This window comes from Amblyomma americanum, chromosome 6 (genome assembly GCF_052857255.1).
Source record: "Amblyomma americanum isolate KBUSLIRL-KWMA chromosome 6, ASM5285725v1, whole genome shotgun sequence".
Taxonomy (NCBI): Eukaryota; Metazoa; Arthropoda; class Arachnida; order Ixodida; family Ixodidae; genus Amblyomma; species Amblyomma americanum.
In genome coordinates, this window is record NC_135502.1 from 114,565,317 (window position 1) to 114,592,053 (window position 26,737).

The 26,737-nt window shown below is 47.2% G+C and overlaps 1 protein-coding gene across 4 annotated transcripts in view; it reads right to left on the reverse strand.

Moving 5' to 3' along the window:
- Window positions 1–26,737, reverse strand: part of gem (transcription factor CP2 like gemini) — a 69,965-nt gene that overhangs the window by 28,959 nt on the left and 14,269 nt on the right. For all 4 annotated transcript variants that reach the window (XM_077627871.1, XM_077627869.1, XM_077627873.1 and 1 more), the window contains 10 exons: window positions 25,845–26,015; window positions 19,869–20,074; window positions 17,990–18,057; window positions 15,478–15,583; window positions 9,748–9,854; window positions 8,954–9,103; window positions 5,942–6,010; window positions 2,649–2,690; window positions 1,531–1,916; window positions 775–844 (listed from right to left, as the gene is read on the reverse strand). In XM_077627871.1, coding sequence (XP_077483997.1) covers window positions 775–844; window positions 1,531–1,916; window positions 2,649–2,690; window positions 5,942–6,010; window positions 8,954–9,103; window positions 9,748–9,854; window positions 15,478–15,583; window positions 17,990–18,057; window positions 19,869–20,074; window positions 25,845–26,015 — 1,375 coding nt within the window. The remainder of the gene's footprint in view (window positions 1–774; window positions 845–1,530; window positions 1,917–2,648; window positions 2,691–5,941; window positions 6,011–8,953; window positions 9,104–9,747; window positions 9,855–15,477; window positions 15,584–17,989; window positions 18,058–19,868; window positions 20,075–25,844; window positions 26,016–26,737) is intronic.

The following is a 26,737-nucleotide window of genomic DNA, read 5'->3' on the forward strand; positions in this document are numbered from 1 at the left end:
GTCATGTGAGGCATGAAAAATACTGCAACGTAATCACTCGTATGTTAATTGTTGTAATTCTGGCTATTGAAGCAGGCTGGCTGAAGCATTGTAGTGAATTAAAACTATGTATCAGTGAATATATTGAAGTTTCTTTGACATCACGGCCACCATTCAGTTTTATTCAAAAGTTGTAGTGCAAAGAAAAACAACCACAGAGAGACGGTACACATACACAAGCGCTAACTGACAACTGATTTTATTGCCTGAAGGTGACACCTTGTATAAAACGAAAAGATGTGTGAAAAGGATGGGAAAGATACATAACAAGGATTGATAATGGTCTTTTCGCATTATATAACGTGTCACCTTCCAGCAATAAAATCAGTTGTCAGCGCTAGTGTATTTGTGCTGTCTCCCTGTGGTCGTCCTTCTTTGCGCTATAACCTTTTACTAAATCATTATGCAACAACTCGCCCGAAAAAAGTTTTGATGAATCGCCATTCAGTTGATGAAGTCAAAGCAGCGTGAGAGAAGAAATTAAATTCTGAATTATTTAGTGGCCGTAAGCGAATACAACATGGTGATCCATGTATTCTATGTCTTATGCATCATGCAAAGTAGAAAACATGCAACTAAAACGAAGTATCAATAGTCTTTTAAACCTTTTTAAAAATGCAACACGTAAGTTTTGCAAAACTGCATTTTTGGCAAACTGGCATGCAAAGCTACGGCCATGCAGCCCCACAGCCTTTTATGCTGCGTTGTGTAAATAATGGTCCAGAGTGATCTTACCGGCGATGAAAGAGATGCGTCAGAGACTTCAAGCACATCACTAGTTGAACTGCCTGGTGTCCCCGGGTTTCTGCACATTAAAAAAATAAGTGTGCTGCATCAGTTAGAAAGGCATGTAAGGGAGTGAATACTACATGCAGAAAAAGATATGGAAGGGTATTTGCATGCTAGAATTAGTCACGGTTACCCAAGAATAGATTCTTTCAGAACTACATCTCTCCGTGTGAATTAAAGATGGAGGTTTATGAGCACCTTTCGGAGTGCAAAATAATCTTCATGAAGCCTCTTTCTGAAGTTATTTCATGCAGACATGCATGGATTTAGGTGCTCAGGGAACTTGTGCAACATTTTAAGTAACCCAGTGTTAGAACCACTGACTTTAAACCGTGATATCTATACTCCTTTTCATACATCAGGTGCAATGTTGTCAAAACTAGTGCTCATTTCCAATATACAAGAACAAAAAGTAGTGCACCCCTTGTGGTGGGCAAAAACGAATAAATGTTTTGCCTACAGGCTTATTACATGATACATTTGTGATGAACTTAATTGTATACACTCTTATGGCTGACGACATGCTGTCGGTTTCTCATGTCTTAGATCCCTCGGCCGGAAAACAAGTGCAGCGTAACAGACCTCCGTTTATTTTCTCAAGCGGACTACTTCCAAACCTTTCACAGCGTAGCACTTGATGTATGAAACTGAGTATAGAAAGGTATCAAATTTGGTGAAAATGTGACTGCATGGTCAACTCACTGGTCAGGCATGGCGGTGCTTGCGGCAGGAGGAGCGGGAGGAAAGCTGTCGCCGTTCCCTTGTGGTGAGTAGTTGCTGGTGCTGCTGGGCCGCTGCTGCAGAGGCTGGGGCGGTGACACAGATGTTGGCGGCAGCGATGGAATGCCAGTGGCCGTTGGCTTGCTGGGGGCAGCAGTGGTACTGGCAGCAGCAGCAGCAGCAGCGGCAGCAGCATGCAACAACCCAGTGGGTGTTGTGGGGGCCGGTCCTTGAGCCCCAACTGGTACGGCCACCGGATTTTGGGTCCCGATGACAGCCACTGCAGGTGGACTGGTGGCCCCGCTGTTGCTGTTGCTGTTGCTGCCCAGGGGAGGGCTGGCAGGGGCAAATGCTGGCTCCGAGAGGCACTGGGGTGGGAGAGGAACAGCATATAGAAGAATGTGCAAAGCCTGAACATGCCAGTGAATGGGCTGTCATTTTCCACTCATCCAAGAGCCCATAATCGCTATCACACCAGAAAAGCCTATAGCAGGACAGAGGCCCTTTCTACATCCCTCCAATTAAGCCTGTCCTGTGCCAGCTGCAGCCACCTTAGCCCTGCAATCCTCTGCATCTCACCTGCCCACCAGACTCTATGCTTGCCTTCTCTTAGAATCTATTCCGTTATGCTAGGGGACCACCATCTATATTCTCTTTGCATTATGTGCCCTGCATTATGCCCATTTCTTCTTGCATTCAGCTCAGATATCATTAACTCATGTTTGTCCCTGACCTGACCCACACTGCTCTCTTCCTGTTCTTTGACATTACCCCTACCATATAGGGGACGTTCAAAATTTCGCATGTCGCTTTCCCACATAACTATGTTGCCAAAGACAAGATGGCCGACTTTTCTATAAAAAAACTTCGAGACGCTAATGGTGTGGACAGAATGTACGAAACGTATTTTGGAAGAATCAAACAAAAAACTAGTCCTTGCATTGTTTCAGCTGGAAACGAGTGGTCAGCCATTTTGTTTTGGGCAACATTGCTGTGCAGAAGAGTGCACTTGAGGAATTTTGAATATCCCCTATTCCTTGTCACAATGCCCAATTCCCACAGAAATGTTTTATGCAGCAAGCATAGTAAGTACTACATACCTCTGTGAAGACGGTGCAGTCATACGATGGTTGGTGTTTTTCCTGCAGAGAGAGAGAGAAGGAAAAATGAGAGGAAAAAAAATTGGCTGTGGTTTAGCTCTGGTTAAACCTGGAGTGACGCGATAGCTACAGCTGGCCGAGTGGAACTTGGTCATGTGACCAACCACGTGATGAGCCACGTGATCAGCCACGGCGCCGCGCCGCCGGCAGCTGTTCCGCACTGCGTGACCAACCACGTGACAGCGTGGCGGCACCGCCACCACCACGGCGCAGCCACGCTGAAGGCTCGAAATGCTATCGCTACAATAATGCAATGAATCACCTTTGGTTCCCTTCCCCCACCCACAGGCTTTCCAAAGTAGAGCCAGCACAGGTTAAGGAAGGCACTACAGCCTGCATTCAATAAAAACTTATTCACCATTCTCAACATTTATCGTAGTCGTCACGCACAAACTTCACTGCATTTAGCACACTATTTCCAGAAAAAACTGCATCACATCAGACCTCATCGATGCAACTGCTCACTGACCCTTATGTCACTGCATCTGATGGGCACCTTGACAGGTAATGCCACAATGGAATGAAATGAAAAGGAATACAATAAAAGAGAACAACACACACTATGCATCACAGCTGGATTCTGTAGAGTCACACTGAAGAATGAACTTTTTTGGCACAAGGACAGCTTCAGGCAAAGAATGCCAACCCACAAGGTATTTTCGTTCCACAAGGTGGGTTCAAAGGCACATTTCCCAAGCATTTCACCCAGAAAAGCCAAGCACTGGGCCAGGGAGAGGCTCCCCGTCTATCAGAGGTGGGTTCAAAGGCTCATTTCCCACGCATTTCACTCCAGAAAAGCCAAGCACCGGGCCAGGGAGAAGCAACCTGTTTATCACCGGTGGGTACCCAATGGTGCTGGGGATCGAACCCCGCACCTCATGCACACGTAATGGATGCTCAGGCTAATAGGCCACCGTTGCAATACAACACTGAGTTGCTAGTCTTGTAATTTGCTCCATGCGTGATCTTGTAACAAGAAAGAAAGTGTGTGCATGTGCGTTATATTTGCATAAATTACCATATTTACATGATTGTAAGTCGACCTATTTTTTAAAATTTGAAAATCCAAAGTGGGGGGGGGGGGTTGACTTACAATCAAAACGAATACATCGCACTATAAGTAAAGGCGAGACAAATGAGATATCAAGCATGCTACAGCGTGGTTGCATTTTTGCTGCGTGGCTCTGTTGCATCGCTCTTGGTGCTGGCCTTGAGCAGCTGCTATGTCAACGCGCAGAACTGGCATACCCTCCCCACGCGCGCGGGTGACGGCCGATGGAGGCTATCGATAAGCACCAAACTGGCACCCCACATGTGGCGGCCCGATAATGCATTTGCGTTCTACGGGTGCCGACTGCTTGGCTACCAGCTTTTCTTGCCGTTGTATCTTTTGTGCCGATGTTGGAAAAGTGAGGTAAAGCGAGGTAAAGTGTGTACCGTGACGCGAATGCTTGCCGCTCCACCACCAGTCACCATGCAGTGAGGCAAAGCCTGCCGCCTGCTATCCAGCCAGGCACAGACTGGTGCTCGGCAGTTCAATATATCCGTTTTATGGCAAGCCCTGTTCAATACATAGAGTAAAAAATGCACGTGTTTGTTGAAAATATTTCTGAACAGTTTGGTATAGTCAATAAGTCAGAATATTTGTGTTAGTTGTAACGAGGTTTGACTGTATCCTTTTCGCTCAAATAAAACAGAAAACAAAAAATTCAGTAGAGACAACTAAGACTGCTTACGTGTGAGAATTTGAAAGCATTAAACTGCTGAGTCATGCTACACTGCAGAATGACTGAGCCATGACTATGCATGTCTGTGCAAACACTATACACCTTACGTTACTTATATAAAGTGCTGAGTCATGTTATGCTGCAGAATGATTGTCAGTCATAACTACCGTATTTACTCAAATGTAACGCGTTTTTTCCTGGATTTTTTGCCCTTAAAGTCTACCCTCACGTTATAATCGAATACCGCACTTCGATTGGCCTAAAGCAGTGCTGCGGTGCAGCCATTTCAAAGCAATCAGCTTGGTTACGGTTTCCGCAGTTTTGCGATCTTATGCTGACAACATGGGTACCACAGAAGCCAAATCCCCATCCATCCAAGGTCAAAGTGCTGTTCTCTGTCATTTTTTTGTGTTTGTTGTGACCTCGCACTCAACGCGTAATCTTGTCATGTTCTTGTGGCGTCACTCGCGATGTATTGATTCAGTGCACACGATGGCAATGCATCATGCTCAGTACGATGCTCCTTTTAAGAGAAAAGCAATCCTGTTAGCTGAAAAGGTCGGGAATTCTGCGGCAGCTCGAAGACTTGATGTCAATGAGTCAACCATCCGCGGATGGCGGCTGCAGCGGGAGGGGCTTTTTAAATGGAGCCCGATCACAAAGAATTTCGTGGGCCTCGCCATGGCCATTATGTCGAGCTGGAGAGAAAAAAAGTAGCGGACTTTATTATTGAGCAGAGCAACCGCCTCATGGGGTCAGTGTCGAGCTGATCTGTTGGAAAGTTCAAGACGTTGCTCGGGAGATGGGAAGTTCAGAGCATCTCGTCGCTTAGCTCAAACGTTCATGAAGAGGAATGGATTCTCTCTGCGGCAAACAACATCGATACGGCAGAAGTTACTAGGAGATTTCGATAGCGAAAAGGAGGACTCCGTTTCCGAGAACTCGACCTCCGAAAGCAAGGAAGATGAATAAACATGTTGGCCACGATGTCTATTAAAGGTACTTTGTTTTGCATCCTTAAGCCTCGCATTACATTCGTGGTTTTATTTTTTTCTGCTGGGCAGCATGTAAAGTCACCCCTCGCGTCACATTCCAGTAAATACAGTAAGCATTAACGTCAGTACAACTCTATACACTTTACATTACGATACCTGTAAAGTGCTGAGTCATGTTATATTGCAGAATGATAATGAGTCATGACTACCTATACTTTGTACAAACTCTATACACCTTACCTTACACTGCAGAATTAAAGGGCTGAGTCATGCTGCATTGCACAATGACTATCAGTCATGTGTCATGACTTTCATAGGTCATAGTATGTTATGTTTCATCATTCAAGACTATACACGTTAGCTTACATGTATTGCGATACCGCACGCCGATGTACTGCATCATCCTAAATTCGTGCCATGGACAGCGACGGACGCTGACTTTTGTGCTAATGGGACATATAATGCTTTCACATAAATCTAATATCTCACACGGCCATTGCAATCCACCCACCTGCTCGGCAAGGGGCCTCTTGACCATCTTCTCACGGTCGGTCTTGTGTTTCCTGTCTGCACCTTTAGGCTGCAAAGAACACACCACAAAGCTTAGGCACCAGAAATGACAATGACAAAACACTCTTAGTGTTGAAAGCAATTTTAATGGCCACCATGGCCTTCCCCACAGCCAAAGAAATGACAGCACATCAGTCCATCCAACAATTCGTTCACCATTATGGCCATTCCCCACCTTTTTTTTTTCTTTTGCATTGCGGCACAATTATGGGAAACCTCCCCTACGGCTCAAGCATGTAACTACATACTATACATGACTTTAGACCTGACTGAAATGCATGCACCTGTGGCAACTAGTGATGGTAAAGAAAACCTTCCAGAACAGCTCTTTGTTGCAATGACTGCACGTTTATATTAACGTTTATGGGGGTTTAATGTCCCAAAGCGACTCAGGCTATGAGGGACTGCAATGACTGCAATACGAACCTTTGGGCACAGCAACAAATGCACTTCTGGCCACTAGATGGCACTCAAATCCCTCCCTCAAGTGACGCCCCTGCATCTTTGGAAAGATACTGCTGCCTCCGCCTCTCTTTTACCACCTCATTCTTCCTCTATTTTCCCGCCATCACACTGATAACAGTGCCTACTGAGATGCTCCTGGTGAAGCTTTTACAATAGAGGTTCAGCACATAAAGGCATGATAATGACAAAACGCTTCGTGCTGCACTAAATGTTTCTTCGAAGGCTTGTACTGCGTATGGCAATGGTGCCCACACACCACACCACATAATTCAAAAGCGTGCATGTTCATTTGCCTGCGCTTTCATTTAAGCGAAAATGTTTCTTGGGTCAGATATATATGTCAGTTACAATAACAATACAGCAGACTTTTATAATTTTAACTTACTTCAAAGCTTCACTTTAAACTAGAGCTAGATTTTGAGCCTCACCAACATCAGGTGTATAAAAACCCTCCCCTTAATTCAAACTCTACAATGACACTGAATTAGATTCAAATGAATCACCGCCTGTGAGTATGATTGGGTGTGACACCCATGTGAAGCAGTGGGTAAGAAAGAAGCACACAGTTCAGGAGATGATTCCATAACCGACAATTGTTTCTCCTGTAGTATGGTCCTCCATGGCCCAATATGGGATGACAATAGTAGAGGGCGCAGTCTTACAAGCCACTGTTTTCTAATGGAGCAAGCTGCCTACAACAGGGGCATCAGAAAGTTCATCCCATTTCGTCACATTCAATTTTTTTCAGGTACGAATGAAGTACGTATAACTCGAACATAACAAAGTCATGTGTTAATCTGAAAGAATGAGAACTCCAATCCTATACAAAATTTACTGCAATGAGCAACTCCAAGAAAGCTGCTATGAGAGAAAATTTATGCATGCAACAACTCAGTTTCCAGGCATGCATAGCTGAACCAGTGAAAACAAATAAAAAAAAAGAGCTTTAACACTGCAGTGCCATGTGAAATAAGATTCAAAATTTATGCACACGGAACCAGCGCACTTTATTTAGACACTCTTCAATAATTTTTACTCCTTGTTTGTTCCCCACAGAAACTCTAATTTGATACTAGATTCCCATGGACTGCAGCCACCATCTGCTGGGAATGGCCAATGGTTCAAAGCCAAAGGAGTGGACACTAGAAAACTAGGCATGTGTGACTACTGTATTCGAGTTTCGAATATTCCGTTGAACAGTAAAGTATTCGATATTTGATTTAATCTGAATGTTTGGTATTTGACATCTCGAAGTATTCACCTCGAGCGAATAACGTTTTGGAACTCTTGCTCTGTGTGGTTTTGGATCAGCGTACCTCCTCCGGGATGGCGCCGCGGCGTGCACGCAGCCAAAACCTTGACTTCGTGCCTCGTGCCTCTGCTCCCACGCGTATTCCAGACCTGGTCAACACATGCTCGCAGCAACAGATGCAAGCAGGCGGAAGTGCAGCGCCCAGATTTGTACCTGCCAAGTGTCTTCAGTCGTGCTACCCGTGGTGCGCAGGCACCGTAACTGGTATGGCGGCATGCATCACTAGAGAGATTTAGCCTAGTGCAATCCATTTCTGCGTGCTGCCAGTGTGCATGTACTGATTGGTCCCAATGCGGCAGGCGTACAAACAGCAGGCCGGTGCCTGGTGCCTTGTGGTGTCCTCGGGGTGATCTGCGCATGCACAGTGGCTCCCCACTAAGGTGGATCACGCAATGCCAAATCTCTCTAATTGAAGGCTGTGCGGCTCCCTTGACTTCTGCGGAATGAGTCCGAGCTGACTGCAGCAGCCGTAGTCGCTCTTCTCCGCGTGAAATTCGCTAAACAAGCGTGATGTCGTGAGAACGAAGGGGTTCTAGCATGAGACACATCAGATGGGTGCCTCTATCGACACCTGATGCGGGGTGCCGCAGGCATGCTGCCTGCATCTAGCAGGTGTCATGGAGTCGCCACTTAAAAAAACGAACAGCTGCAAACGACGCAGTTGGAGACCCCACTTATAGGTCTCACACCTCACAGATACGTTGGCACCACATGTAGGCTGGCTCCCCCAAATTCTATTGGTCATTTTTGCAGAAAGTTGACACATCAATGACTGTGAGAAAGCTTCAATGCATTTTCTCTTTTTTTCACGTAACGGCCTTGTGTTTGAAAGATATATGATTTTGAAAATGACTGACTAATGTGTCGTTCAACTTTTTTGTGTGCCAGAAATATCAGAAATATTCGCTTCAAAACTATTCGAAGAAAATTACTGTTCGCTTCGAATTCGCTTCGGAGCAAAACATCACTATTTGCCCGTGCCTACAGGAAACCATTACTCAAGTGCCCCAAGCGCATTCCCTTGCCTTTGTAGGCAAACACCTCCAAAACTCAGTTCTTCAGAAAATAATTCCTCAAAAGAAACCTTTATCCTATAAATGCAGGCCGTCCCAGAACCTCTTGCTAAAGTGTGCTGAGCTGAAGCCTGCAATGGTACACATGGCGCAGAGCCCTCACCTTGAATACCTTGACCTGGCAAGATGCCGAGTGCAGCTTCTGTGGTGGCCCAGGCTCCCCGTGAGAGTATGTCTCGATGACGATGCGGAAAGGCACCCCTTTCTCACCACCATGCTTCTTGGGAGTGAACTCGGTGCTGATGCAGTTCAGCTGGATGGAAGAGGAGGTGCCAAACAGTGCAACATAAGAGCAACAGCTGTTGCAAGAAACACCATACAAGTTTAGCTCAGTGCCATTTATGTCCTTGTCACTGGGTGCTGTGATCATGAAGTCAAAAGCAGAGGTCCTCAATCCGCATAGTTTCAGCTTCTGAGCTTCGCTGCCAGCCCGAGGCAGTGACAGCTATCGGCCCATGCTTTCGCTGGTCGTCCGAAGCCAGCTGCGCGCCGCTTTCAGGCGCTGACTGGCAGGCACACCGCTGGCCATCTTTTTTTCTTTTTAAAAACAGCATTTGCCTGTTTCATTTCATATTATATTTTTTCTTACTATGAGATATTTGATATTTATTTCGATGTTCAAAGCCATTTTACTTCATATTCAAATTAGATTCGTATTTGAAAATTTATATACTCGCACACCCCTAATTATTACTGAAAATTCTTTGCCCCTGTACCACCATTACAGATGAACAAGTGTGCTGATGAAGTGGAAAAGAATTAAACAAGAAAAAAGTAAGAAAGCACTGCACTGTGCACAGCTCAACAAGGCACAGCTTCAGCATTTATGATATTGATGTAAAGTTCAGAAAATGCCTGTGCACTAACTTTTGTACCCAAGGCAAGGTATGTACTTACCCGTATGAAGACCCCTGTCTCTTTGGTCGGATCCCAAAGGAATTCACAGAAGTGGACCTTGTTTGGAGTGTTCACCACATCGTAGACACCGTACGACAAGGGCACATCTGGAAAGGCACAAGGCAACAAGTGCAGCCTTAAAGGGTCCCTGAAACTGTTCGCACTGAGGGTAAGAAAAACGAAAGACTGATATACATACAGAATCATTCATCATCGTCCCACAAAAATTTTGATCTGGCTTTTGTAGCACCAGTATTAGCACAGATTAAAAATTACTTTCTTCATTTTCTCCTCCCTCAATTCAGTGACACACACACAAAAAAAATTACAGGCCAGGACTAAGCTCTGCTCACAAATATGTCACCCAGCCATGGCATGGCATGCCACCATCCCCAGCCAGCCATGCATCCCATGTCCTTTGCCTGATTCGTCTATGAACATCATTGCAGCTTTTGGCGAGCCAATGGCAACCCTTCACATTGAAGGCACGCAGGCCACATGACATCGTGTGGCAAGATTTGATGAAAGACTGGTACTGGATGTCACCGAGAGGTGTGGGAATGAAATATATAAAAAATTATTTGCAAATTTATTGGCTTGCTTTTCAACACTTGCATGCGGCATGAATGATCAGTGGCCTTTACTCTGCATAATACAGTTAAACCTCGATTTAACGAAGTCAGTAAAATCGGCAGTTTACTTCATAATATTGAACTTTTGCAAATCAAAATTCGCCTCCTTGCATGCTAAGAAGCCGCCAAAAACGCACTGTGGATAACTCACAGGAAAAGCCTTTATTTGCGATTAAAATGTTTCTTCCGCCCTTTCTTCGCCAGCAGCAACGGTGTTATGCGCGTCTTATGTTGTGAGCCGCCCCAGCACGTTTATCACGCTGACCACCTCGTGGGTGATGGGAACGATGCACTCGTCTCGAGTTTTGGTGTTTCTGTCATCATCATCCTCTTGTGAGCACCCCAAGCACACCGCAGATACGGCGTCGTGTTCCGCTGCTGTCATCGCTGCGACCTCATGGCCATCGACGGCGACCTCGCGGCGGGCCATGCCGTCGGCCCCCACCCTCGCTCGCATTTCCCTTACTCTTCTGTCTTTCTTCATGTTGATGAGAACAAGGAGTGTCCTAAAATCACCCATGAAATGAAATCAGGCTGACCCCGCTCCTCGTTTTCTGCCATAATGCGAGTGTGTGTCTTTTTGCATGTATGCGCATCGTCCAAGTTAGAAGTGAGGTTGTCAGGTGTGAAGCGTGCGACGGGCTTCACAGCTGAAGGCTGTGCCAATGGCACTGACCTTCCAGTCCTTTTACCAAGCTTTGGACATTCGTACATGTAAGAAACGCGGCACGCTGACTTCAAGCACAAGCACCGCATCACATTTGGCGCCGATTCGCCGATTTTGGACGAGATAACGAAAGCTGCTGGCTGGCCTGGCAGGCTGCCAAGGCTGCGCAGATACTTGTGCCAGCCTCGCCCGTACTGCCCCAGATGGTGAGGCCGGCGGCGAGCTCACCACTGTTGTGCCCGGACAACCAGCCTGGATTCCAAATCTACAGGATGCAAAATTTCTCCTGTGAACGCCCTTAGACAAGCCCGGTGCTGCGCCGCAAGGCAACCGCGCCTTAACGCTTCCTTGACAAGCTAAGATGCTGTGCCGCCAGGCAGCGGCGCCCTATGGAGAAGCATCAGCGAGCAACATGTCCAAACGTGCAGCAATCACTAGACAGCCAGGCGCCGGTTCCCCATTCCCCCAGGGAGTCACCGCACGCGGCAAACTTGAAGCGGGTGGCCAGCGCAGTCGCTGGTTGGATCTCTTGGACGGCTGTCAAGTACTGGCTTTTATTGGTCCGTTTGAATGACGACCGTTTCTCGGGGCTATACAAGCCCCAACGCTGCCGCCTGGAGAGCAATCCGTTCTACCTAGCCCGTTCTAGAGAGACCGACCCACCGTGAGCTGTGTGCCGCTCACGAGTGGAGTGAGATGTGTGACGCGTTGGAGCCTCGCCGGACGTCGCCGTGCGAGAACAGTCGCGTTTGCTCTTAGCTCTCGGCCCCCGTGCCGATCTTGTCCTGTATAATGCTCTGTACGTAATGTATAAAATCCCTTTTGTTGTTCTCACCGACGCCTGACTCGGAGTCTTCGCTACCGACTAGAGAGCTGGCGACCCTCTTGTCACAAAACGGGTGGTGAGCGTTACGGGACCACCTCAAATTCGCAACACCACTACGATCATTGTCGTATTTACGTCTGCCATGCGCTCTGTATGTGAGAGCAGTGCGGCGCCCATATTATGGACGCGCTTCGCTCAACCACTCACGCCCGCGATACAATTTTTCCGCAGGTTCGTTTCCAGCCAGCAATGAAATTTCATTGCATTGAAAATGCGCCAAAATCTACTCCGTTATACTGAGGCTAAAAATACGTGGTGTTCTATGGATGTGAAGTTATGAAAACTGGAATACTTCGTAACATCGAGGTTTAACTGTACATGCATTTTATAGCCACTTTCAAAACCATTTCCTGGACTCTTTAGAACAAAACAATTATTATACACTTATTCCCACATCCAAATACTGCGAGAGGCTAAAAATACATGGTGTTCTATGGATGTGAAGTTATGAAAACTGGAATACTTCGTAACATCGAGGTTTAACTGTACATGCATTTTATAGCCACTTTCAAAACCATTTCCTGAACTCTTTAGAACAAAACAATTATTATACACTTATTCCCACATCCAAATACTGCGAGAGGACTTTGCAGAGATCCAGCGTCCTTGAAGACCCCCATAAGAAAGTTGTTAGCTGCACTTCTGCCACTTTGCGAGCATAAGCATGAAAACAAAGCTAAGAGACCACAATGCAATGGCAACTATAAAAAACACAAATAGTTTAGAACTCTTTGATAAGGAGTGGTCCTTTGCAAACACAAGCACAACTGCTACTGCAAAGATATTCAAGACCTTGTGGATAAAAAGTTTCTGTATTGTCTTCCCACTTGAAAGGCAAGACCTTGTATTCATCATACAGTTAAAACTTGATCTAACAAAACCAAATTTTATTAAGTTCCCGATCTAATGAACTAATTTTGATTTCCCAGCAAGTACTCATAGGGTTCAATGTTCTCAATAACCCGAAATAACGAAACAAACGACCACTAAACCCGATTTAACGATCTTTTCCGGAAAGAAGTAAGCAAAAATGTTTTTTTTTTCTCACTTATCTTACTCACGATGCCTTGCAGATTGTTGGCAGCATGCCAACAGTAACATCTAGGGGCTCAATTCAAGTTTCATTTTGACAGGGCTAGAGGCTTTGCCGCTGCACAAAATAACGAACTCTGCAGTCGGCAATGCATTCCACGTTGGCTTCAAATTCGTTTTGCCAGATGACGCTTTCATGAACAAGAAATTCTGGCTGCCTTTGCGGACGTTTCATACAAACAGCCACAGGTACCGGCAAATTATGATGCCGCGGCAGCTTACTGGTGCCGCTAGGTTATGATTTTAGACTGTGAAGGGCGGTAAAATGCCTTCCTCGATTTTACAAATTTCCTGATTTAACAAAATAACTCATGGCTGCTCTTCAATTTGTTAAATAGAGTTTTAACTCTACTTGGACATATTGTATGAAAGCTACGTACCGTATATACAAGATTGTAAGTCGACCTATTTCTTAAAATCTGGAAATCCGAAGTGGGTGGGGCAACTTAAAATCGAAACCAAAGCATCGCAACATAAATAAAGGCGAGACAAACGAGATATCAGGTATGCTACAGCGTGGTTGCATTTTTGCTGCGTGGCTCCGTCACATCGCTCTTGGTGCTGGCCTTGAGTAGCTGCCATGTCAACACGCAGAACCGGCATCCCCACCTTGTGCGCGGTGGCCGATGGTGGCTGTCAATAAGCAGCAAACCGGCACCAGCCCACTCCCCAAATGTGGCCAGAGATTGCGTCTGCTGATAAGCGGCTGCGGCCCGATAACGCATTCGCGTTCTACTCTTAATAAGCGCCGTCCAAGTTTTTTTTTTGTTTACTTTCAACTGCGCACTCGGCGCTCAAGGGAGCGGCGATAGTTGATGGAAGGGCCGCTGTTCCAACTGCGGCGGCACCCCCACTCAGAACCGCAGCGGCGCAGGGGAGTGTGGGTAGCCGATGGAAGAGCCGACGCCGCTCACGCTTAGTTTCGCTTTGGCTCTGATGGACTTGACTGCTGCCTGCCGCGTTTCACAAGTTTTTAATGTAGTGCTTCATCATTTGTGCTCCAGGTCCGGTAAGCGACCGGCACTCGTTCACGGCTACATTCAAGGTGGCTGTCATTCTTTACGCCGAAGAAATGAACTGTGCGCCGGGCTGCAAGTTCGACGTTCGCAGCGGGCGATACAGGTGTGGCAGCTGCGGCGAGGCAAAATTTTCTGCTGTTCCATGCGATGTCATGATGTGGCTGTTTGCGAAGTGCGGGATTTCGCTGCACGACGATGTTAGAATGACGAGCTGGGGGACTGCAGCAGCAATCTCGACGGCAGCGCTAGCGAGGACGATGGTACAAGTGTGGATGAGTAGTCCAGTGACTAATACATTTTCATTTTGGAATGCGCCCAGGTGCTCCTGCACGCGGCAGCTGATAGTGGCTGGCGTTAAGCGGAGGTCCCAGGATGGTGCTATCGCGTTCTATTATGAAAGGCCAAGCATAAACGACCTCCAAGTTGTTTTTTTCAGAAATGTAATGTCGGGGTCGACTTACATTTGAGTCAACTTACAATCGTGTAAATACGGTACAACTATATATAAACAAGTTAATGATAGATGCTTGAACTAGCATGGTTGGGCCTATTTTTACCCAGGGGCCACACGGTGAATTCTTTCCATGTACTGCGAGGATAAAAGCCGCATGGCATGCTTGTTCCATGCAAATTCTGTTTGTTCAACAGAAAAGACACAGTCAGCAAAAGCACACTTCAAAGTGCTTAGATTTCCTATCTGCCAAGTGCCGTGTGCTACCGGAATCAGATACATCCTACGCAAATCCTCCAGCACGGACAAGTTTTGCAGTTACCAAAACATTCTCAATCACTACAACCTATAATGTCTGCCCTTCAAAATTGCTACCGAGAATAAGAATAAGCATAAATTCTCTCACACTTAAGGTGCCCTTAGAAGAATTTCAAGAAGTTGCAGAAGTGTGTTTTATTCTTTGCCCTACTGCAGGTACTCAACTTTACTTTGACAGAGCATATATTGAACATGTCTGCATGCATGATGAACTAAGCTAAGAAAGCACAACCTTTGTTACACCAGGACTGCAGAAACACAGCCTTTCACAGTCAAACACCCTTCAGTGTTAACACTAAAGGCTGCAACTATTCAAGATGTCAGAAAAACAAAAACTTAAAAATGAAAATGTAACTTTAATTGCATACAATTGACATAAAGCAGTTTAGTTTTAATTTCGGTAGACAAGAAGACAGGGCATTCCCTAGCAGATCCACCAAGGCAGTGTTGGTTTCTGATGAAGGAAATATTACAACTGACAACAACCTAAGCACAGCTTAGTCTTCAATCATAAAGGTTTCACACATCTATTCGGTTTTCTTTGTCACCACACAGCTGCAATCAAGTGAATGTCAACTGCAGTCGCCCCCGCACTAATTATATGACATTTCTTAATGAACTTGTTTTCCATAGAGCCATTAACAAAGCTGCAAGGCGATCCTTACCAGCCTCAAGTATCCTCTCTCCCGGTCTCTGCCGCACCCACTGACCGATCTGCTCTTTCTCCATGTACTGCAGCCGGCGTTCTTGGAAGCCGATCCGAATGGTGCTCTGCAATGCAGTGAACGTGCATAAAATGGATGTCAAGTACAGTAAAAATAATAATGAAACCAAACTGGCTGCTCATGTTACAAATCCAGTTTTCAGTTTGTGCAAGAGACTAATTTTCATTTTCAAACTTATGCTATCCAATATAAGAGAGAGAGGAACCTATTTTACCATCTCGCCAGGCAAAGTAAATTCTTCCACAGAAAAATCTCAATGATAAGAACACAGTTCATATGAATTTCGGGATTATACGAATTCCCAAAAATCCCCAGTTGGAGTGCAATGTGCACAATGCGCAGATTTTTCAAATGTTCCGAACTCTCTCCCGCGCACCTACGGATGATACAGTGAGACCTCATTATAGCGAACAAGTAAAAAATCGTAAAACAGTTCACTACAGCCGAAATTCATAATGCAAAATTTCGTCAGAAACGCGCGCAACAGCGGCGCAATTTAGTCACTGAAGAGATAGCAAATCTGGCGAACCTTACACGAGAACCATAGAGACGTTCCCCCAGGTTTTGGCGGCATTTCGAAGGCGCTCGCTGATATTCCAAAAACCGCAAAAAACAGAGCGCCAGTTAGGTTGGCTTCCCCGCACAGCACCGAAAGCGCAAGTTAAGCATCGGTTACGGTGGCTTCCCCGCATCTCAACCACGTCGCGTGGAAAGCGGTACGTCAGAGAGAAAGCTATCGCCGTTTTCACCACCTCCATGACAGCAGACATGAAGGAAGGATTATTACTGCAAGCTTACAACCACCTGCGCTGCTGCTTCCAGGGCGCTGCTTCCACAGGCGTGAACGCGTGCTGACTGCTGGACTACTGCAACCCACACGCCCCTGTTGGCGAGTGCGAGATAAAAATGCAAACCTTGGCGCGCACGCTTGCCGCATCACCACCAGCCATTTGTGCAGTGCGGCGAAGCCTGCTGCCTGCATCTGAACGGGCACAGTTTGGCGCTGGGGAGTTCGATATATCCGTTTCATGGCCAACAGCGTTCGATATATAAAGTAGAAATTGCATGCGTTTTTTAAAAATATTTACGAAAAGTTCGATATCGCCAATAATTAGTAATATCCGGGTTCGTTATATCCAGGTTTGTCTGTATCAACACGCCAGCCATGACCGCATCCTAGAGCACTAAGCACTTCCTGTACACTGCTGGTACCATGATTGCTAGTAGTGTGGTATGCACGGCAAGCAGTGAGCGTGGCGGCGTGCCAGTCATACACTGCCGACGTTGCGATCACCAGTTGCGCTGTATGTATTGTGAATAGCGAGCTGTGGCAACGTGCCCGTAAATAAATCCCATCAGCCGAGCACAGATCTGCATGAATGCATTTCCCATCTTTCAGCATATAGACTTTGCTCCTTTTGGATGGGATATAGATTTTTTCGTGAGCGCTTGAGATTTGTACCATCAATCACTGAGAAAAGCTGTGAAAGCAGAAGCAGTTAAAAGTCGAAAATACGACAGAAACCGTATTCATCAGCCACTGAGACACACCAGTAAATGTGCATGCGTAACAGTGATTGTTACATAATGTAATTAATATTAATGTGACATTGAATACAGTACATACTTGCGTAATGAACCCACTCACATAATAAACCTGCCCCCCACTTTTGTCAGCCAGAATTAACTTTTTTGTAGTGATAGCTACATTACGCTAGCATTTCGAGCCATCATCAGCGTGGCGGCGCCACCACGTGGTCACGTGGTTGGTCATGTGGTGCAGAGCAGCTGCTGGCGGCGCATCGAGCTGGCGAAACCGAGTGGGGGGGAGAGTGGAGAGGGGGAGAGAGTGAATCTGTCCAGGGACGAAGATGTAGAAGGAACGCCCAGCAAAACGGAGCGGCGAAAGACTGACTTCGCAATTTGACTGAGCGGGTTCCACTCAGCCAGCTGTAGCTATCGCGTCCCTCCCGGTTTAACCAGAGCTAAACCACAGCCAATTTTTACTCCGCACTGTCCTGTGCTTTTTTAGCCCCGTGTAAAAAACATGCACCTGACCTTCAGGGCCGGTGTTCAGCATGTTCGCGCTATCTCGCTGCGAATGGCCGGTGCTGCTGGCTACGACAAAATTGCTGGATCGCGTCAAAGTGAACGATGCTAAACATCAGCGGCACGAACGCGTCTGACTGCGTGCGTTTGTTGATGACGGAAGGACGGATGGACAGAGGATGATATGAAATCTCGACCCTTCCAAAAAATCTGTTGAAACTTTTTTCCCGCGTAATGAACCCTACCCCCAAACTGATGTCAACTTCTCTGGAAAAAAAAAGCGGGTTCATTACGCAAGTATATATGGTAATTATGACAAAGTGGCTTCCGCCTACTGACTCCAAAGAAAGAACAAAAATGCCGGGTGTAAATTGATGACCTTACTTTTCATGCCTTAACTCACCTTCAACATTTTCCCCCTCATCTCGGTGAGATCGCCAAGTTTCTTGAGCTTGATCTCGTATGACTGACCTGTTGAGAAACATTCGAGACCGGGGATTATCAGATGCAAGCTCAAATCTAGGCTGCAGCAAGTTCATGAAGCCTTTCGGCCTACTTATGTTACTGTGAGTTGGATATGCTACGGTAAAGCAGATGCCAGTCGTGAAACAATGGCAAGTCAAACTCGAGGACAAGGTGCTGACTCGGCAAACTGGTGAGTGAAAACCCAATTACACAAATTGGTGGCAGTGGAAGTGACACACACACTGGATCACAGCTGGACATAACCGATGATACTTTGGGATGCTGCCAAGCAATGCTGGCAATGCATGCATTGAGATTAACAGGCCAGTTATTGTCCAGAGGCACACTTTGGAGTCTCTTTGCTGTGGGATATTTAGGCCCAGCATGAGTAAGTAGCTGAAGGTCATTTTTAGTTACGGCGCATATGTCAATTAGTTAGAAAACTTTCATATGCAGATTTGATCGTTGATCGATTATGTCTCTAAGGCACTCGGCTTTTGTCAGGACCCTGTCTTTGCTGAAACATGGCTATACTCCATTTCATACACAGCAGTCAACGCTGCGACAGCTAGCTTGCCTGTTCGCGCAGGTTAAGTGCATGACCAAAAAGTAGTTTGCCATAGAATCAAAGTGAACACAGGCATATTTCTTTGTGACAGACCTTCAGTGCCGTGACTGGCAGCCTCCTGACTTCGTTTTAGCTCTCACCACATTTCCAGTGCACAACTCATCGAGAGTTCAGAGAAGCAAGAATTAGATGTGGCGGTATGATACGCGGCTGGTAGGGCGAATCGCTCTTGCTCCATCCATGCCTCTTACACTCAGCAAAAATTATAGCCAGAGGGCCTGAACGCTGAGCGCTCCATAGCTTTGATCGTGATTTTCAGTGCTACCACTTCATTTTGTACTGCTCACAGTTTTCGTCCAAGCACTCACTGAGGCTTTGAGAAGAGCGAATGATACGTGGCAGAGTAATGTGATTTTGCAGACATATTACTTTCGCTGCCTCCACAGCGTCGCCTGCTACGTATGAAATGGAGCAAAATAATCACTTAAGCAGGGGGCAAGCTGACGTTATACATAGGTGCATGCAAAGTTTTCACACGAGAAACAATCCGTGCCACCAGACCTTAATCCTAACTAGCATTAGCCATATTTATTGCCTAATAAAAGGCAGGCACACACGGTGAGTTTTGCACAGATGCCATGTAAAAGTAAATCTGTCTACCAGGGATGGTTCGATGGGCCACTCTTGAAAGGGGAGGGAGAGTCCCATTTGCACCGAGCATTCCTTGAGCTTTCCTCTTCAGTAAAAATGGGGACCCATGTGGCTTCAACCAAAGTTCCTAATTTCAAAGGAAGCAATCACGCCCTTTCCTCTCAAAATCCAACCCAGCACTCCATGGGCAGCAGTTGCAGTGGTTGATGGTGGAAGTAACTGCACAGTGCAAAAACCTGTGTGCTCTATAGCAAAAGCTTTGCAACTATGCAGATTTGTTTAAGTAGACTCACATGCCCTTAAGTATGAGATGCTTTTAGCTCCCATTCTCGGCAGGTTGAGCGGAACATCGTCCCAACAAGATGCCAAACATTAAGTTGAACTCTGCCACACTTTCCGTCTGAGTGACATGCAGTTGGGTACTCGCAGAGCAAATGGAGCCAGCACGCTGCATGCAAACCAAGCAGTAATATAATAGGGAGAAGGCCTTCGCGCAGCAAGAAAACCTCGTTCCACATTGATGCCATCAAACCAAAATTTCCGCATGCTGCTGTGCGACCAACGGATGGCAGTGGCGCTCAAGGCACCTGCCACGCACCCTGATTGAGGTAGGTCATGGTCTCTTCGTGCAGCTTTGTGGCGATGGAAGTGGCTGCCCCCAGGAAGTACTGGAAGCCACCTGTCGACACGTTTCCAGCCAGTTCCCCGCCGGGACCTAGGCGTGGCAGCGGCAGGGACAGGGGCCCCGTCGGCTGGTACACGGCCATGCGCAGGTCAGGTGCGGACGAGCTGTGCCGGCACCGGCTGCGACCGCCACCAAACATCACTACAATCATCATCAGCCAGGCTATGTTCAGAGCGGGACAAAGGCCTCTCCAGACCTCCATATAGCCCAGTCCGTCTAATGGCCATTAAATAAGTTACAACTCAACTTCTCGTCTTGTGTTGTTTCGGTTTTGACGGTAGTGAAATCTTACTTCAAGCCATGTGAAAAAAATTGATATAAATCGCTTCTTCGTGAGTTTGACTTCAATTCCCAATGTTACCCTGCCCCAAAAACCAGAACGGCAGCAAATGAACAACCAGCATCACAGTTTTTTCATGCTTCACATGACCTAAGGTCTATTTTTATGTCCTAGCCACCGTTGAGCTGCTGCAATTAAAGCAATTAAAGAATAAAATTCAATTACAGATTATCTGCTAAGCACAGGCAAACTGCACACAGCACAATTGTGCACAGGCAATTATGCACAGCACAGCATACAGATGTTTACTAATGTCTACAGAATTATTCCAAAGCAAGAACACAGAATAAAAATTTGGTTTTTGCACCTCTTCAGGCTCATTTTCGGTGAAATAACCCAAGACGTTACAGAAAAACCCTGCTATTGTAAACTCAGATATAGTGAAGAGAAATTGCAGTCCAATTTCACCTTCCATAAACAACTGCATATTTTTTTTTAATCTACAGTAAAGACATCTTTACTAAAGACCTGGTTATTGTAAAGTGCGTCTGGCGACGGGAACGCACTTCCTGGGGAATAACAACATCGCAGCGAATACCAAAGGCAATAACACGGCGCTTTTTGAGATGGCTTAACCACCAACCTCGTGAGCAGCGAGGAGAAGCCAACTTTTCGAGGGCCTTAGGGACGTGAGGCAAAGTGCACGGCGCGAACGGGTGGGGGGGTAAAGCTGGATATGAACGTAAAAAGGTGTCGCTGAGTAAGGAGACAGTGAAAGTGCAGTAAGCAGTAGAAAATGGAAGAAAAGGGGCGAACACTCAGCGCAAAGCACAAGGCAGCGGAGGTAAGAAGCGGAGGTGTGGTGACACTGCGAGGGCGGATCTGCCCAATTTGACTATGTCGAGCGCATTTCTTAACTGTTGCCTCTTAAATAACACTGAGGCCGCGGAGAACGACCCTGTTTTCGCGCGATAATAATAATAATAATTGGTTTTTGGGGAAAGGAAATGACACAGTATCTGTCTCATATATCCTTGGACACCTGAACACCATAGGGGAAGGGATAAAGGAGGGAGTGAAAGGAGAAAGAAAGAAGGAGGTGCCCACAGTGGAGGGTGCCGAAATAATTTTGACCACCTGGGGATCTTCAACGTGCACCGACATCACACAGCACATGGGTGCCTTAGTGTTTTTCCTCCATAAAAACGCAGCCACCGCGGTCGGGTTCGAACCCGGGAACTTTGGATCAGTAGCCGCGCAATGATTTGGTTTTCAAATGGAATCAAACTTGTGTTACATTAGCCACTTTGTATTCGTGCAAATACAATACTTCTACGGAACGGAGCATGAACGAAATCAAATATGTGATAACATAAAACGAGATAACTGAAACTAAATAATTATCACAAAAGGAGATAAGAGCAGGATGGAAGGTATTTCTGAGTGTTTCTTTCATAAACCAACACTATGTGTTCAATAAGTAGCCACTTAAAGGGGCTGTGAAAGGGGGTCTCAACAAAGATGCGATATACCCATGATGCGAAAGGGCGCAGCATCAGAAATATCCTCCAGCAAAAATATTTTTGATGCGTTTTGTGGAAGCTGAGTTATCTGTAGTCAAAATTTAAATTTCCGTGCCTTCGCGCCTTTCCCTCTCCTCTCCTCACTTTTTGCATGCTGGAAGGTTGGTCTGCCAGCCCCACGCACTCAGCCCCTCCGCCGGCCTCCAACACATGTGGGAATTCCCCAGGAGGCGGAGCCAATGCCTCCTAAACTGGTTTGGCGTTGGCGGAGCTGGCACGGCGAACCAATGACAGTAGTCCGCTGCTGGCGTAACGAGCGCTATATGATGCGTTGCTTGCGGATTCAGGTGAAAGCCTGGCACTGCTCGTCGCTGCAAGGCATAAAAGCGAGTTTTTAAAATTGTATTGTAAATTAGCGGCTCGCTTTTGAGGTGTTGTACGCGGCATGAATGCTTGGTGGCCTGTACTCTACATAATGCAAGAACTGTATAGCCAACCTCAATCACCCTTTTCAGGGAGCCTTTAATTAACAAACAGCATCCTAGGAGCCATGCCATCACCAACAACTGGTACAGTAAAGACAATGATATAGTACATATTTCTGCTGGTACGAGTGACTTTACTACAGAGGGGTCCTTCTGTAGTTGAAGAGTTAAAACAGAGATTGCCTCCTCCTTTGGCGATTTTTGCTAACTTCTGTTAGTGTGAATTGTACGAAGGAATCGGAAAGGGATTCGGGACCCGCTCGCCATACGGACCACCCAGAACGATCGCATCATGGAATACGCCGTAGAGGGCGAAGACATTACTCCGGAGCAGCTTGCCGAAGGATGGAAGACCGTTCTCAACCTGCAAGAATGTTACCGGCGCCCCGGAGCGAAGAACGCCATTCATGGGAACGCAGACCCGACGAACGCACCGTGGAAGGAGCACGGCACCGCTACTGGAGTTCCTCGCAATGAAGGCAAGTCCAAATCCATTCTACGGAAAAATCCACCTGCCCGACGTAGGCAGGCACCACTCCCACGTCTACCAGCAAACGACTACAAAGTCGTCGTCAGGCCACAAGGCATGGACTTGCGCACCGTCGTGCCATGCAACATTCTCAGAGCTACCTGTGTAGCGTTCGACCTACCACTTGAAGAGGTGGTGAATCAAGACATTCTTCATGTTAACACAGTTAACAACACATTTACACACCGAATAAGCTCACGGCTTCGGTGTACAGCAACCTGAGACTGCTCAAGATGGGCGACAAAGCGTACGAAGTGACATCGTACGTGTCAGCGCCGGACGACTCCACGAGAGGCGTCATTTATTATGCATACGATGGCGGGACAGCCGATGATGTCTGACAGGGATTCCTGAAGCGCAACCACGGGATTCCGGTGGTGGATGCTCGCCGCCTCGGACAATCAATGTCCATCCTGGTGACTTTCGCCGGCAAGAAGGCTCCAGATACCATCTACTATTGGGAGAGTCCTTTCCGTGTACACCCGTACAGGGAGCAGGTCGAAACCTGTTTCCACTGCAGACGAGCCGGTCATCGGGCGGACGTCTGGTACAAACCCAGGACCCAACTGTGCCGCAGATGCGGCAAAGAACACCCTCCCCCAGCTGAGGGGGAAGAGCACATGTGCACGTCAAAGTGCATTGTGTGCAAAGGCGGCCACAACACCGGCAGCAGGAACTGCAAGCATTGCTTCGTAGACCGCCGCCCCGGACACAACCGACAACAAAAGAAGCAAAATGAAGAAAGCGACCAGCAGTCCGGACACAAGTTGCGTTCCAGAGACAAGGCCGGCAACCGATCGTCGAGCACCGTTGGGGCAGCAATTCCCGCGACAGATCCGCCTCCTTCCCACCGCTGTCGTCGAGCCAGGGAAGCAAGGGCAGACGGGGGAGTGCGAGCAGGAGCAGGAGTGAAACCTGCTCGAAGAAGCAGGTGAGATGGCCAGATGCGGCCTCCCAAAACTATACGGCTCGCGAGAAAGAGCTCCTAGCTAAAATACAGTCCAGAGGTGAAACCATTATGCAAATACAGAGAGAGATAGCCGAAATGAAAATGCTGTTTAAATCGCTACAACCCCCCGCAACAGCCATGCCCCACATATCTCGCACATCCCCCTCTCCCGCGCTAAGCGCTATACCCTCCACCAGTAATGCGATGGAAACGGATAGCCGCATTAACCTCAAAAGGCCGGCTCCTTCCGACGAGGGCTCCGGATCGAAACGCACTGTGGAAGCGTCCCAAGAAAACACCCCGCAACCAACAATCAAACCTAAGGCTACAGACAAGATAAGAGCCAAAATGAACGCCCTCGAAAACAAATTTAGCGGTCCCGAGGAAAAGGTTAACAATCTTACGAAGGAAGTAACCCAGCTGGGTACAAACATCGCTACATTTTTCAATCAAGTAGTGGAGCGCCTCGCGGCCTTTGAGGCCAACCATAACGTAATGCTACCAGTCGTGACCTTGCCTGCAATCATCCCTCCCATATCCCACCACGGCCCCTCTCCAACAAATTGAGGTATGGCAATGGAACTGCAGGGGGTTCCACAACAAACGGGGAAACCTGCAGTTTCGCATCCAAAACCTAGGTAGACAAACGGACGTGATAGCCCTTCAAGAAGCTAACGGCCCGGCGAAATTACCAGGCTATAAAGCATTCATTCCCCCTTCGAACGCAGTGACGACGGCGACGACCCCGTTCATCGCTACCTTTGTGCAACGCAACATTAAGGCGACACAGCACACTATAGACAGTTCTAACGACCAATACACGTTACTAGAAATTGTGCCGAGATAAAGAGAGACGCAAATCTCTTAATTCTGAACTTATACAGTTCCCCAAAAGACAGAGGTTCAGGCATTTCTGACCTACTTAAAGCCACGCGCCTGGCCGCCAGGGCACCACTCCTAGTGGTAGGCAACTTTAACGCCCAACATTCAGCTTGGGGTTATCGCAAAAACAGCCCAAAGGGCACCAAGCTGTGGCAAACGATCCAAAACCTGGGTCGCCCAATTCATAACGATCCCCAAGAAAACACGCGGGCCGGAAATAGCATTAGCATACCTCACCAGATCTCACACTTTCCAAAAACATTCGCGACGCCCGCTGGTCCAACACGAAGCACACACTGGGAAGAGACCATTACATACTAGCCACGACATTTGACATGAAATTGCACCAACTGCACCCCATGTCCACTCACATTACCGACTGGGATAGGTTCAGACGTTTACGAGAGCAGACTGCCCCCTGTCAGATCAACAACCTAACAGAGTGAATCACTGCACTCAAAGACGATGTCAAGACCACCACGGTCGAGATGCCTACTGAGGAGCCGCATCAAACAACAGACTCTAAACTCTTCAACATGTGAGAAGAAAACGCCAGCCTGTTAAATCGCTGGAAGAAAGAGAGACACAACAGAAACTTACACAAGCGTATGGCGCAACTCGAGCACCAAATCGAAACATACACGCTAGAAGTGCAAGAAAAAAATGGGGCAAATTTGTGATAATATGAATGGGGAAATGGGATGCAAAAAGATATAGCTCTTGCTCCACCACCTGCTCGACCCAACACACACAAAATCCACACAACACGACCAATGTGCAGTATCAGGGTAGAGACGCAGAGCTACTCGCCGAACAGCAAAAACGCTACCTGAACACGTCGCATACAGACCCCCTACCCGCATACGAGGGCCTCCCCAGTGAGACCCTGGACGCGGACATGGTAGATGCCGAGGTCTGGTTTGCTCTCTGTCAGCTCCGTACCCCCCCTGCGGCGGGACCGGACGGAGTGTCGAACCACATCAACCACATTCCCCACCCCCCCACCCCCCCTTCCCCCTCCCAAGCGGTGGGAGGCCGTGCTGGTCAGCTCGGACCCTAACGTTCAAGTGCGGGAAATCGAGCGGGCCAATGAGGTCGCCGCCAGCCATGGGCTAGCGGCCATCTAGTATGTGTCTCCTGCAACCTGCTCTTGACAAAATAAATGTTTTACAATCCAATCCTCCTTCACGCCAGTGGCAACACATAAGAGAGGGGCGACAGCAAGGGCAAAAGCCACAAACCTCGGGCTGGTGTCTTCGCCAGGTTCCCGGGAGGTGCTGACGCAGAAGCGCTTGATGGCACCGCTGACGTCGTCGTCAGTGCTGAGGGGCAGGCGGTTTTTTTTGCCGTGCACTATCGACCGAGCTTCAGAGGCGTGTCCCAGGCTGCTGCTTCCACCGTCACTGCAGGTGCTGCGTAAAGCATGAGCAGAACACAAAACAAACGCGGGTGAGGAAAAGCAGCGTCTCAAGTTAACCAAGAAGCAGAAGAACGGAGAACTTGGGAAGCTGGAACCCATTCATGCTCCACGACATGCATGGACTACAAAAGAGCAGTGGTGATGACAAGGGTTCGGTCTGACAAATGAAGGTTCAGTGATAATGTGGAGGCAATTCACACATGAGCTGCCACGAAAAAGCAAAGAAAGGAGAGAAAACATAAATAGTCGAATCTTGATAATATGTACTATAACGGCACTGAAAAATTGTTGGAATTCCGCAAAGTCTGAATTAAAGGAAGGCCACCCAGTCTCCCCTTGATACAAGTAGTGGGACACTGACACATCAGTGAAAATTAACTGGAAGTTTAAATTAACGAGATTCCACTCTACACAAACAGATCACAAATGTGAAAGGAACGTGCAACAGCATAAATAAATGACAATGCCAAAGTGCCCTCACTTAATTCAACTAAAACACGCACTTCAATTTGAAAAGCGTCTACTATCTCACGGGTGTGGTTCTTCAAATGGCTTCATGAGAATGCATGTTCTGGCAAGAACAGGTACATGACGAGAAAACCAACAAAAATATGTTAAGGCAGGACTTTCAATGCTTTATTATGGTTTCACAATGTAACGTTTTTCCATTACATCGTTAGGGAGGAAGCTGAGCTAACTACTAAGCTTAAGACA